The sequence below is a fragment of the Vanellus vanellus genome (assembly GCF_965231255.1).
Source record: "Vanellus vanellus genome assembly, chromosome: 13".
In the NCBI taxonomy this organism is placed as follows: domain Eukaryota; kingdom Metazoa; phylum Chordata; class Aves; order Charadriiformes; family Charadriidae; genus Vanellus; species Vanellus vanellus.
Window position 1 is genome coordinate 8,078,222 of NC_138918.1, and position 13,310 is coordinate 8,091,531.

General features: G+C 59.8%; 1 protein-coding gene across 1 annotated transcript in view; it reads right to left on the bottom strand.

Moving 5' to 3' along the window:
- ABLIM3 (actin binding LIM protein family member 3) overlaps positions 1-13,310 on the bottom strand; it is a 57,132-nt gene that overhangs the window by 14,805 nt on the left and 29,017 nt on the right. Inside the window, exons 2-6 of the mRNA XM_082490143.1 lie at positions 9,144-9,281; positions 6,463-6,646; positions 5,939-6,051; positions 3,263-3,389; positions 3,030-3,123 (exon numbers count right to left, since the gene is read on the bottom strand). Of these exons, the coding sequence (XP_082346269.1) occupies positions 3,030-3,123; positions 3,263-3,389; positions 5,939-6,051; positions 6,463-6,646; positions 9,144-9,281 (656 nt within the window). The remainder of the gene's footprint in view (positions 1-3,029; positions 3,124-3,262; positions 3,390-5,938; positions 6,052-6,462; positions 6,647-9,143; positions 9,282-13,310) is intronic.

Consider the following 13,310-nt stretch of genomic DNA (forward strand, 5'->3'; position numbering starts at 1 on the left):
CTTAGTACTCCCAAAGGCTTGCTCTACTGACAGTAAGGAGAAAAAAAAAAAAACAAACCCACCCAAAAACGTATACATCTTTTCCTTTCCTATCTATGGTATATGGGTTGTGTGACAGGTCAGACTGTGCCAAAAGGGGATGCTTTGCAGATTGGGGTGTGGATGGGGAGGGAGGCTGGTTGCTCCCCCAGCGGCATGTAAGCCCAGTCCTACCTTTGATTTCAACGCAGACCTTTTCCAAAAACCACCCAACTTCTCAACACCCACCACTCCTCGAGGAGCAACTCCCCGAAACATGCACAAACCTTGTTCCTTTTACATTGGTTAATACTACAGCTCGTAAAAGCCTGGTAGAGGCTGCGAGGGAAGAGACCTGCTCGTTATCACATGCAGTCCCTTAAAGACTCATTAATCATCCGAGCCCGCGCAGCTCAGAGCGGTTGGGAAAGCCCAGAGGCTGCCGGGATAGCATGAGAAGACTCCTTAAGGCCTAAAATTATTTAAAGGCGCCCTTTCCATTTTGTGCTCTGCTGGGGAAGACAATTAAATCCTCTGGTTTTACAGGAGAGAAGTTTCAATACCACGAGTGGGCAGGTAGCCGGGGAGGGTTGGGAGTGCGGGCTCAGCCCTGGCTGTGGGGAGGCAAGGGGTGCCCAGCACAGCCCCCAAACCCGATGCTCCGCTTGGCTCCGTGACAGTGCCTGCAAGGAGGTGGCACCTTGGCGCTGAGGAGCATTACTTCCAGCCTGCTGGAGCCCCTTGCTTGGGCGCAGGTGCAGCAGGCAAGGTGCTAATGCAGGATGATGGCCGTTTGGAGCATCTCGTGGGATTCAGCCAGCCTCTTCCCACAGCCCGGCAAGGCTGGTCAGCCGCTCCAGCCAGGGAGAGCCGGTGCTGGGAGCACCACCTGGGATGGAACGCACATGGAGGGAAGAGGCGGAGGGCAAAGCGTGAGGGAACGTAGAGCGAATGCTGTGAGAACAGCCAAGGGAGATAGCGGCAAGGGAGAGCGGGGGAGGCTGCCTCCTTGCCACCACCCCAGGGCTGTCTCCAGCTTGCGTGTGGGCTGCCACCACCCGCACCCTGTCATACTCTCTGTCCCCTCAGACACGCCGCAGCAGGAACATCCTATGCTCATCCTGACTCCACTGTGGTTGCACCAAGTGAGGAAAACCCAGAGAGTGGTGCAGCAATGAGGCAGCGGTGCCTGAGGGTGCCGGCCAGGCTGGCAGCATGGCCTCTGAGCTCAGGACAGGGCTCCCAGGTCCCTTCTGGCTCTTCTCACCTGCTCTTATTCGCTGAGCATCCCGTACCATGCAGTGCCCAGCCTGCTCGCCCTGCTGGGTGCCTGAGGATGCTCTGTCCTGGCATGGGGTTATCGGAGACTGGACTGCCCATGGGAGCAGCCGCAGGGATTCAACCTCAGGGGACCCTCTGGCTTTACCCTGCTCTGCTCGGATGTTTGCTGATCAAGTTGCCCCCCGATGGGCAGCTGGCCCGTGGCAGCCGCTGCAGCGCTGAGCTCACGCTCACAGAGGCCAGTGCCGGGACTGCTGCCGAAGCCTGGAGTCAGCAGAAAGCCTTCCCAGGCAGAGACGGCTCCCTGAAGAGGGGAAAGATGCTGGAGGGCTCCTGGCACCTGGCTCCAGCTTCGGGAGAGGTTCCCTGGCCAGGCTGGGTGCTTTCAGGTGAGCCCAGCTGGCAGGACCAGAGGGGGTGACCACTGCTTGGCAGTCTGTGAGAGAAATAGGCTGGAGATGTCTTGGAACAGCCCTCAGCAGGCTGGAGGCCTACAGAGCCATTGCAGCCCACAGAACCTGCGGTCTGGCTCACTGCAGAACCACGGTACCTCTGATTTTGGGATACAGCTTCCTATCGCTGCTGTCTGGGGATGGCAGAGCAGTGGGTGCCAATGCTGCCCCAGGAACACCTCCCTCCCACTCAGCCATGCGGAAGGGAAGGTCTCGGGAGTGACCGAGCACGCTTTCCACATTGCTGTCTATGCCACCACAGCCTGGCTCCATAGTATCACCAGGAGGTCTGAAACTCACAACAGGCTTCATTCCGATATCTTTCTCTGTGCCTCCTGAGTCTTTATGTTTACCCTCAGACTGGATTTTTTGGCTTTCACCCCCCCCCCCCGCCCCCCCCCCCCAGCCCCTGCAAACATTGGGGTAGAAACAGAAAGCATGACAGGACACCACATCTCCAGGAGCAGGGACATGACTGCCCAGCTGACGGAAGGACTGATGGACTTGGGACTTCTCTGTCCCTGCCAACAGCAAAGCCCACTCCCCCCACCGGCTGTGCAGCTCTGCCACTGCCCCAAAACATCCTCCACAGCCACCTGCATCCACGTCTTGCCGTGGAATCCCTACATCCTTTGGTGACTCTGCTGGAGCAGCTCCTGCTGGCCAGCAAGGTGACGAGCAAAGCCCCCTCTGGATTTGGCCCAGGGCAGGGGACCGCAGGGCAGCCACCAGAGCAGGGGAAGGGGTGTGCTGCGGTGATGGCTGCCCATGGTCAGGGTGCTACAGCCCCTCATGCGGGCTCCTCCGCAGTGGGCAGCCGTGCTGGATGTGTTTCCAAGGCAACAGGCAGGCTGCCGGCACAGGGATGCGCCCAGAAGTTGGGCTGGGGTGAGCACGGTGGGGACACTCCAGAGCCAGGCATGGCAGGAGCTGGGTGAGGCTAGTGTCCTCACATCTGGAACTTCAGACACGTCCCTGCACACCCAGGCCACTGCGTGTTCCAGCTGCTTCTGGAGCTCCAGTACCCAAGCCACCTCTCCAAAGGTCTGCAGCATGGTGGTGCCCCCTCCCCCACTCCCACCCTCCAGAAGAGGTGGTCAGACTGTGTCCACACACCCACCCCAGGAAGAGCCACGGCCCCAAGACACCGAGGGTAGCATGAGAAGGCTGCAGGATGATGAGACTCCCGTGCCTCCCCAAGGCGTGCACCTCTGGTCAGCATGCACACGGGGTCCCTATTACAGGGCAGGACCCGGTGGCCGCATCCCCGGGACTCACCTCCAGGACCCTGCCGCTGATGTACCGGTCACAGGTCTCGCACTTGATGCCGAACTGGGCATGGTAGTCGGACTCACAGTACGGGATGCCGTCCCTTTGGGAGAGGGAGGAGAAGGGGGTGAGCGGCAGGTGAGCCGGGCTGGGCACCCCCTCGCTGCAGCCCCAGCCCTGGGGGGGCACAGCCCGGCAATGGCAGACACGGCCAAGCCTGCTGCCAGCGCGGCGGCACTCACTTGCTGATGTACTCGCCGGTGAGGATGATCCCGCATGTTTGGCACTTGAAGCAGCTGACGTGCCACTGCTTCTCCAGGGCCAGGAGGGACTGGCCTTGCTTGATCTCCTCCTTGCAGCCGGCGCAGTCTGGGGGGACAGAAGGGGGCGGGGGGAAGGATTATGGGACCACTGCAGCTCCCTGGCGGGGGGCTCAGCAGCACAGCAAGAACACCCACATCTGCTGGCTCACGCCAAGGCACCCTGGTTGTTCAACGCGGTGCACCCCTCGCACCCAGAGGGAAGCCCATCCCCAGAGGACCCCCTTTTCTAGAGGATGCTGCTCTTATAAACACCCTGCTCCTGAGATCACTCCAGGGGCAGCCCCTCGGGGACCATTTCTTCACGGGGAATCATTTATTTACGGGGAATACACCACCTCTGCTTGTTCCCAGCAAAGGAGCCAGGAGGAAAGCCTCCTGCTGGAGCTGGGACCTCTGAGGCACTGCTGGCACCCAGCCACTCTGGCCGAGCACCCACCCCGGCACAGAGAGCCGGGTCTCCCTGCCGGGCAGCGATCCTGAGCCAGGGCGAGCGCGTGGGCCACGCTGCCCTGGCAGGTCCCCAGGGGCATCCCCCCCGGGGCGGGAGCGGTGGGAAGCGGCCGGCAGCCAGCGCAGCAGAGGAAGGGCTGTGCTCTCCGGCAGCCGTGTCCGGCCCCGCTGCAGTATTTACGAGACTCCCTTCCTTCCCCGCTTCCCCTGGCTCCCGTCAAGGCTGGGAGCAGGAAGCACATGGGCCTCAGACCCCTGACCTTGACTCCTCCTTGTCCTCTTCACCCCCTGGGCAGCGGGTTTGCCCAGATGGGGTTTCTCCTTAACCCCTTCCCTGCCACCGCACCAGGGAGGTGCAGCAGCACCGCACAGATGGGCTTTTCCACCCAGCGCATCTCCAGACAGCTCTGCATCAAGTCCCTGCCCGCTGGACAAAGCTTGGGGGGGGGGGGGGGGGGGAGGATTTTTGACTCCTGGCAAAAAGCAGGCTGGCCAGCCGGGCTGAGCCACAATCCATTCCCTCTCTCACACAGGTCCTGCTGGTTTTGGAGCTGCTCACAGGGCTGGGGCTGCAGGGAGAGGCTCAGCATCCTTCTCCTAGGGATGCCCTCCCGGCAGAGCGCACCAGCACGGGCTCCAGCAGGCACACCCCCCTTGCCACCCCTTCTGGGTGGCACTGCCAGGGCCACCTGGGCGGCAAGGGGGACATGTGGGCAGCAGGCCATAGCATATGCAGGCAGCTGCCTACGAATAAAGCACGGTGCCCTCAGGTAACCCTGCGCTGCAGGCCAGGGAGGAGAGCTGTCGGGAAGGGGCTGGGAAGGGAGAGGAAGGCAGGCGACAGGCAGCGTGTGGCTGCCCTTCCCCTGCCCGCTGTGCCGGCCCTGCTACAGGAGACAGGCGGTGCTGTCTGCTGGCCACAGCCTGCCTCTGGGCAGCTCGGGGTGCCCACAGAGGAAGATGGGGAAGCCCCATCCTCTGGCTGGGGCTCATTCAAACCCCGCCACGTCCCCTAACCCCATCGAGGCCATGGTGAGAGCTGGGGGGAGGCAGTTTGGGGGGGGGCTGCCAGGGACCCATCAGCACCCACTCGTAATTCAGTCCAAACAGCCACCATGGTGACCAGGTGAGAAGGACTATGGGTGACACCATAGTCCTGGGTCCAGTCCTGGCTGCAGGACTTGGCTCCAAGCACCGATGCTCCAGGGCTTGCTGAGCCGCAGCAGCAAGGCCCCTCCCCCCGGCTCAGCCCACTGGCGTGGGCAGGATTGGGCACCACGGCATGGCACAGCTCCTGGCTCTCCCTGCCTTCTGCCCATGCGCTGCGCTGAGACAGCTCCCCCGGGACTTGACAGCAGCAAACACAGGGTATACAGGAGAGAGTGGAGCACGGATGTTAATGTTGCAGTCCCCTTGCTCCAGACGTGGGCTGAAGCGAGCCCTGCCTGCGGCAGCTCCGTGCCGGAAGGATGCTCTGCCAACCCCCAAGCACAGCACCCACGGGATGCTCCGCAGTGACCCAGGGCAGAAAGCCACCAGCAAGGAAAGACTGGGAGGGGACAAAGCCCCATGAGAGGGGAACAGAGGGAATAGAGGGTATCACAAGGAACAACCTGGGGTCAAAACTAAAGCCAAACCCACCCAAAAAGAGCTTCTCCATTGCTCTCCCTGAGTTTTAGCTTAGGTTCATCAGCACAAGGGGGTGAGCATAAGAAGCCTTTCCAGCGCTTGCAGAGGCAGCTAGTAACACCAGCGTCGGGAAAGCCGGGCAACTAGTCCCCAGGCTGGCACTCAGACAGAGACCTTGGTGCAGCTGGACACAAAGCAACATTTGGGCACCCTCTCAGAGCAAACCCAGCTCCAAAACTTCCCTGTTGCTCAGACAGCGCCCGCCAGGGTGGCGGCACCCACCCAGGTCACAAACAGGCCAAGGGAGTTTCCGAAACCAGCGGTGACCCGCAATCCTGGGTGGAGCTGCAGGACTACCCTGTTCCTACTCCGAAACCTCCGCAAACGCCCATGGCTCCGTGCAGCACTGCTTGCTGGCCCCAAAACCCATCCCATCACCCCCTCTCTGAGCACCATTCAGGAGCATATGGTCCCCCGCTTCACAGCCATCACTTAACACAACAGCAGTCAACTTACGGCTGGGCCCGTGGATCTTGATGGGTTTGGTGCTGATGAGAGAGTGGGAACAGTTTTGGCAAACGCAGTCCTTCCCGCTGAATGTGACCTTGTCTCCGATGGGGAACGGCTTCCTGTGGCCAAGGAGAGGTGGAGAGGTGTGAGCTGCTTGCTCCCCTCCACGCAGTGCTTGGGGCTGCCCTTGAGCTCCTTCCCCAGGGGCCAGGAGGACCCATGGTGCTGGGGAGCAGAGGGGCTCCAGGCAAGGGCTACCAGGGGAGGCAGAGAATGCGCACGTGTGCTGGGGTAGGAGGACCGAGGCAGGCATTAAAGCAGGTCTCCAGGCTGCAAAGGGAAGGGTCGGAGCCATTTCATTGCCTCCCAAGGGTTTCCACTAAGGAAATGCAGAGGAGGTGCCTGCTGAGGTGTTGAGCGGGGAACGAGAGGCTGCGGGGTAACAGACAGCCCTCTCTGGTGCACGGCCAACGGCTGCACAGGACTTCTGCAGGGGGGATCATGCATGCTTGATGATGGTTTCAGCTCACCTGCAGGTGCTGCAGACAAAGCACTTGGGGTGGTAGGTCCTCCCCAGGGCAGAGATGACCTCTCCGGTGATGAAGTCCCCACAGCTGTCACAGCGGGTCCCGTAGAGCTGCTGGTAGTCGTGGGTGCAGATGTACTCCTGGTTCTTAAAGAAGAAGCCCGACTGGGCCAGGTCACAGCCGCACACTGCGGGGGGAGGACACGCACGCATCAAAGGGGCAGCGGGCAGGTCCAGCCCCGGGGCCGGCTGGGATCTCCCAGTCCACCTCTGCCACCTCTCCAGCAGCGGTCCCAGGGCATCCCTGAAGACACAACTTTCTGCAGGTATCTCAGAGGGTTTCCCATCCCACCAGATGCACTGGGGCCTTCCCCCAACACCACAAGATGTCAGTGTTGGGCTGTGGCGGGGTGCAGGATGGGGCTGCCCGAGCAGCCAGGGCTGGGCGCTCCCAGAGGAAACCCCAGTGCTGGGAAGAGAACCCCTGCAGCCCCCACTCACCACGCACAAACAGCCCAGGAGGTTCTGTGGCATCCCCTTCTGGACCCATGGCACCTGGATGGGGCTCAGCCCCTTCATTTGACACTCACGTGGTGTTGGGAAGCCAAGAACCAGACTGCAAAGAGCTGGGCATGCCCTAGGGACAACTGGGGAGAGTTTTTCTCCGTGCCCTGGGTCATGGCCTTCTCCACAATGAGCCATCTCCACTCCCCGGCCTGGACACGAAGCCATACAGTAATGGGAACAGGTCCTGGGACACCCTGTGTTTGGTGTTCTCACTGCTTGTTTTCCCATAGATGTCCAGCCCAACATCGCTTCCTTCCCTGCTGTGGGAACTGTGGGTGGTGCACAGCCCATCAGAGTAATCCAAGATGACATAGCAAGCCCTGGCCCTTAGCGTCATTTCCCTCCTACATCTTCTCCATCCACAGAGAGACCTCGACAGCATCAGACCCTGAAACGCACCTCGGGAGCGGCACAGGGACCAGATCCTGGGGCTACTGCACGATGCTCACCACCTGTATTGCAAGGTCACAGGGTAGAGGGGGAACTACAGAGCAACTGAGCACCCGCTCTTGATCTCTGCTTTACCCTCCACCCCCAAGCACCCCTCTGTCCTGTCCTCGCACACCTCACCCACACACAGCGGCCACCCTCCCCGGGCACAGCTGGGCCCACGGGGCAGAGATGCAGCTCCTCTCCCGCAGAGCATCCCCTGGCAAAGCTCTCCCCAGAGCTGTGAGCAGCCAGCGGTGGGTACAGGGCCACCACTCCCCGCTCTCCGAAACAGCCTAACAGCCTTTCCTCACCAGTGAGGAGGGACAAGGCCACCAGTTCTGGGACAGTATCAAGAAGCAGAAGCAAGAAAAAAACCAAGGCAGGTCTGGGCCCCCTTTGCTGTGGGACCCGGAGCACATCCCCCGTCGTGCCAGGCTCCTGGGGACACGTTGGGGACAAGCTGCAGGGCTGGCGTGGGAGCCGGTGGCAGCCAGCCTGAGGTAGCAGGGGGTAAGAGCTGAGAGGGAAGGTGAGACAGGAGGATTTCCTCTCATTATTTATTCCCTTTCACTTGGAAACCAGGCAGCGAGCACTGCCAAGCTCTCCCTGCCACTCCTGGTCCCTTTGAAGCCAGTGGCTGTCTGAGCTCTTTGTCTGGATGTGCAGCTCCAGCTGGATCCTGCACACTAAGCCATGAAGGAGCTTGGCATAGTGTCCCAAACCTGTAGGTCAGCCCCGAGGACAACCTGGGGCGCACACCCCCTCCCAGAGATCTGGGGCTGCCCACACCACAGGGTTGGGGCTGCAGCAGGGCTGGTGATTGTCCCCTCCACCAAACCCTCTGTCCCCGAGGGAGGAGCAGCAAAGCATGGCAAAAGAGACAGGGATTTATGTCCTGTTTAGCACAAGGTGCTGGGAGCTTAGAAGACCAGAAGCCTGTAAAAAGCCCTGGTAATGGGATGCTTTACAACCTACAGAACCAGCCACTGGCCTGGTTGAGAGCAGCTGCTTTAATGAACATGCTGAGGAGCCCTTCAGCATCAGCTCTGGGCCGTTAGCTTTTACAGCTCCACAGCTCTCCCCTTGTGCTCAGGGAGGATTTGAGCAACCTCTCTCTATTTCTGCCAGACCCCGGGGGCCACCGAGCCCCAGCTGCAGCACACAGCATCCCATGGCACCTCGGTCACATCCCATGCGTGGGTGACAGTGATACGTCACCCAGCCCCACCAGAAGCCACTCTGGGCATCTCCCCACCCCACTGTCCCTCAGCCAGGCTGGTGACACCTCTTCCTCCTCCTGACTTGGGGGCAGGCAGGCGGATGAAGGATGCAGTGCCCCCCCCAGATCACAGATGGGCCATGGGTATGTTTGGCACTGGTGCAGTGCAGGTTGGTGGTATTCAAGCAGCTCGAGGGTAGTGACAGTGCCCAGGTCTTGGCCACCCCTGTCCACAGCCCGATGGCTCTGCCATCACACAGGGGCATTGCCTGCACCGTGCCAGCGCCGTACTGTCACCTCCCCACCTGCACCGCACCACATCCACCCCTGCAGCAAGCTGCCACCCCTGGGTGTGTGACCACATCTCGGTGGGCCAGGCAGGTCTGTCCCCAGCCTTTTGTTGTCTGGACTGCACCTGGGACCGTGGGGCAACCTGGCCACCAGCTCTCTGGTTGGCACCGTCCTACCTTGGCAGGTGAAGCAGCGGATGTGGAAGTGATTGCTCTGGACGCGCACCACCTCTCCCTTGCAGGTGTCCCCGCAGCGGTAGCACTGGATGACGGTGGAGCTGCTCCCAGGGGTGTAGGGGTTTTGCTGATACGGAACTGCTGGCAGAAAGGAGGGAGGGAAAAGCAAGAGAAGGGAAGGGTCTGTTAGCATTCAGGACACAGCTGGGCATCACTGACCCCAGCTGGGCAGCTGCAGAAGAGCCCTCCAGTGATTGCGACACAGCAGCCGGACATCAGACCATTGTTACGGGCAAAGACAACCAAGATCACGCTGGTGGCCAGTGACTCCGAGCTGGGTGCACATCCCCGTCTGGATTTGGGACTTCCCTGTCCCCACAAAAGAACCGCTACCCGTGTTTGGCTCACAGGTCTGCAGTCCTAAGTGCAGTGCAAGTGCCCGGGCACCGCTCCCTGTGTCCGCACGGACAATCAGGTCACCTGCGCCATCGCCCCAAAGCCATGCGGAGTTCCCCAGCTGCTCTCCTATCTCCTAAGCAGGTGCAGAAAGACAAGGAAGGGACCAGCTACCCACTGGCTCTGCTCCGCTCAGCCCTTGGGCAGTCCTGCCTTGCTGCTGAGCGGCTCAGAAACACGCCAGCGAGGGCCGATTTGGCAGCAGCATGGGAAGGAACTGTTGTTTTTTGGAGCTTCCACTTGTTTGGTTAGGAACTGGATGAAGAAGTCATTTTTCAAGGAGCTTTCAAACATCACAGCAATTGAGCATTTGGCACTGGCGGGACTCTCACCTCCTCGGCGAGGAGCAGCATCCCAACCCCGCTGCTCCTTCCGGAGCGGCACCGCGGCGCGTGCAGGCTCTGCGCTGAGCCGGGGACCACAGGGGAGGGCAACACGGCTCCCCCGGAGCTATGGGCAAAAGCTGACCTTCTCCTGCTGCAGATGGTCCTGGGACTTATCTCCACTCCTCATGCCCCTCCAGCAGCTCTGCAGACCACCACGAAGGGCTGCAGCCTCCCCCCACGCTCCAGGGGGGGAGCCGTACGGAGCAAGGGGTCTTTCTGCTGTCTCAGCACAATCCCCAAACACACACAGAAAACACTTTTGAAGAGCAGCTCCTGCTTTCCCTGCCCCACCTGCCAGCGCACGGGCTGCTGACACCACGCTAACCGCTGCAGGAAGCGGCCAAGTGACAGGGGACTTGTTTGCTGTAAGATTTCAGAGAGGGAGTTGCAAATTTGGGCAAGTCGAGCAGCAAAAGGCAGGATTTCAATGGCACAGAGACTTCCCGACCCAGTGCTGAACTGCATTCCCAGGAACAAGAGAAGCACCTGATTGAAACCTGGCACGTGAACTCCCTCCGGAGCAGGGAGGAAGGGGCACAGGACAGAGGAGATCACTCATCAGAGAGGCTCCTCATTCACCGTGGGGCAGATCATGTGGCGGGGAACAGAAACAGCCCATTATTGGATTCAAAAAGCAAAGACAGAGAAGTCAAAATGACATCGAGACTGTCTCACAGTAAAATCCCACCCCATACGCCAAGTGCCCAGAGACACACGCTCTACGGACGTGCAGCACCGCTCACCACTGGGAAAACGGGCTGACCCTCCTGGACCGTTGCTCCATCCCCTGGGGCTCTGGTGCCGCTGGGGACTGGCGCTGCTGGGGACCAGCTGCCTTGCCAAGCCTGACCCGAGGGCTGCAAGGAAAGCCGAGGTGCTCTCCTGTGAGTGCTCCCCAGCAAAGCTCAGGCTCCAGCCTTGATGTGAACTTCCAAGAGTTGCTGGGACTTCCCTCCCGATCGTGCTCTTGCAGGCCAAGAGCTCTCAGAGGCCAACAGAGGTCCTTGAGGTACTAAAGGGTACTGCAGTGCCAACAGTGGAGCTATAAGAGTCAAGCCTGCAGCTCAGACCAGCAGAGACACTAACTAGTCTAGATCTAAGTCACTTTGAGGTCCCAAATATGATGGAGGCCTGCAAAGGGAGCAGGGTACCCCCAGCCGTGCTTTTGCAGGGTAGCACAGGCCCTGGGAAGAGGTGTCCAGGACCTTCTGCTGCTGGTGGGCGCCCATGAATTCTGCAGCAGCCTGGGAGGAGCCAGGCCTGACCCCAACAGGATCTCCCAAGGCGGGATTAAATAGGGGATCTCTTCTGCAGGGGTCTCCAGCAGAGCAAGAGTTACAACGCTGAAACTTCCTCCCACGCACCCCTTGCTCGCACCCTCGCCGAGAACGAAGCAGAAGCCAAGCCCTGGGACACAGCCACAGCAATCCACGAAGCTTGGAGAGAAAAAAAAAAAAAACCAACCCCACAACAAACAACCAGGAGGGAGGTGGGGTGAAAGGCTGGAAATTAATCAACACTTAAACAAACACTAATAATAAAAAAGCAAAGGAAAAAAAATAATCAATGTCAGAAAATGCAGGCATCACTTATTCCGGGCTTCTGGTCTCTAGGGGAAACTTCTTGGTGTCCATAGCAACAGATCGCCAAACTCCTGCGCTGGCAGGTCTGATGGGAGGGAAGGCAGAGGAAAAGGAATCGGGGATGGAAGAAACGCTTACAGCTGCGTTACACCACTGGCAGAGATGAAACTGATGCAGTCGCTCCTATTTGTACCCATGGAGATGGGTCAGGACCCGGCTTAGGGCACCACCGCCTTCCCGCCCGCCGGCTTTGTTCAGCCCTAAGCCGAAAGCTCCCCGATTTGTGATTAACCTCCGGCCCATGCTGGAATTTTGCTCTGGGAACATTAACGCATTGTTTTGCTGGGGCTCTGCTTGTTTTTGAGCAGGCAGCTGCCCGCCTCGTGGCCTCGCGCAGGAAGTATTACACATCGCAACACCCCTGAGCAGAGGGACAGCTGAGCGGGGCAAAGCTCATTACACCCAAATAATCCAGTAATAATGTAAGTAGCATTAGTGGCCTCACAGGCCAAGATGCAGCAGTCGGGGTGAGGGGGTGGGAGCTGCCCAAGGAATGCCTTAATCTCACCCCAGTTTGCTCCTGCTTTTGCTTGGAGAGCGGGAAATTAAGCTGGCTTCGCTCAGCAATTAACGCATTTGCGCTCCACAATGCGGCACAAAAGGCTGCCCGGGGCCGGATTCCTCCAGAGCTGTCCCCATGTCCCAGCTGGTGCTTGATCCGCGGAGCCAGAGGAGCCGCTGTGGCCACAGCCAGGCAGCGAGCTGCCGCGTGGGCATCCAACGGATTTCCCACTGATCTGGATTAAGGTGGCACCTCCGGTCAGGGATCGGTGCCCTGCGCAGCCCTAGGGATGGACAGCAGCAGCCATACACAAGGAAGGGAGCTCACAGCCTGCTGGGGCAAGAGATGGTGCCCCCAAACAACACCCAACGCTGTGTAGAGGAGCTTTGTCCCCTGGGAGGGCAGAGGGATCCTCCAAGCCATGCTACAGCGAGCAATCTGCGGGTTCCTGCTGTGCATCCATGGGCAATCCCCCTCCTTCCTTCCCAGAGCACCCACCTTCCGCTTCAGGAGGGTCAACAACCTTGTTTGCCTTCCTGTCCTCTTCCTGCACAGTGTCCCAGCCCTCCGCCGAGGAGCAGCAGGACAGGGGAGCGCCGAACCCTTACACTGCCTCTGAAATGCTTTGAGCCCTCCAGGAGGGGACAGGGCTGACAGGAGACGATCCCCACCTACCTTGGAAGGACGGCAGCTCAACACCAGCGCAGATAACAGGGCACAGCTCCCCAGGGCGGGCTCAGGGCTGAAAGGTGGCACAAAGCAAGCTCCACCAGGTGCTTGGGACCCTCACCCAGACAGCCCCACATACCCCAGCAGCAACTCAGGACAAAGTTTCCAGCAGCACAAGCTGCAAGGAATAGAACACCCGGGGGCATTTATAAAGATCCATCCATCACCCCTTACCGGGACCAGACCAGGTTCTGTTGGTTTCCCACCTATCTCCCTCTCCCAGCCCGTCAGCCCTCCAGGGAGGTCAATTAGACAGAAACTGCTGCAGGTGGGTTTTGCATCATTAGCAACAGGTAATTGGAAGCTCCCACCCAGCTCGGAGCAGTCGCCCTGATGCCGGGTTTCCTATCAGTATGTTTATGAGACAGCATCTCCACAGGGGGATGGGGAGGCCTGATTTAATTACCAGTAATTAATATTTGCACAATGCTCAGAGAGCCACAGGTGAAGG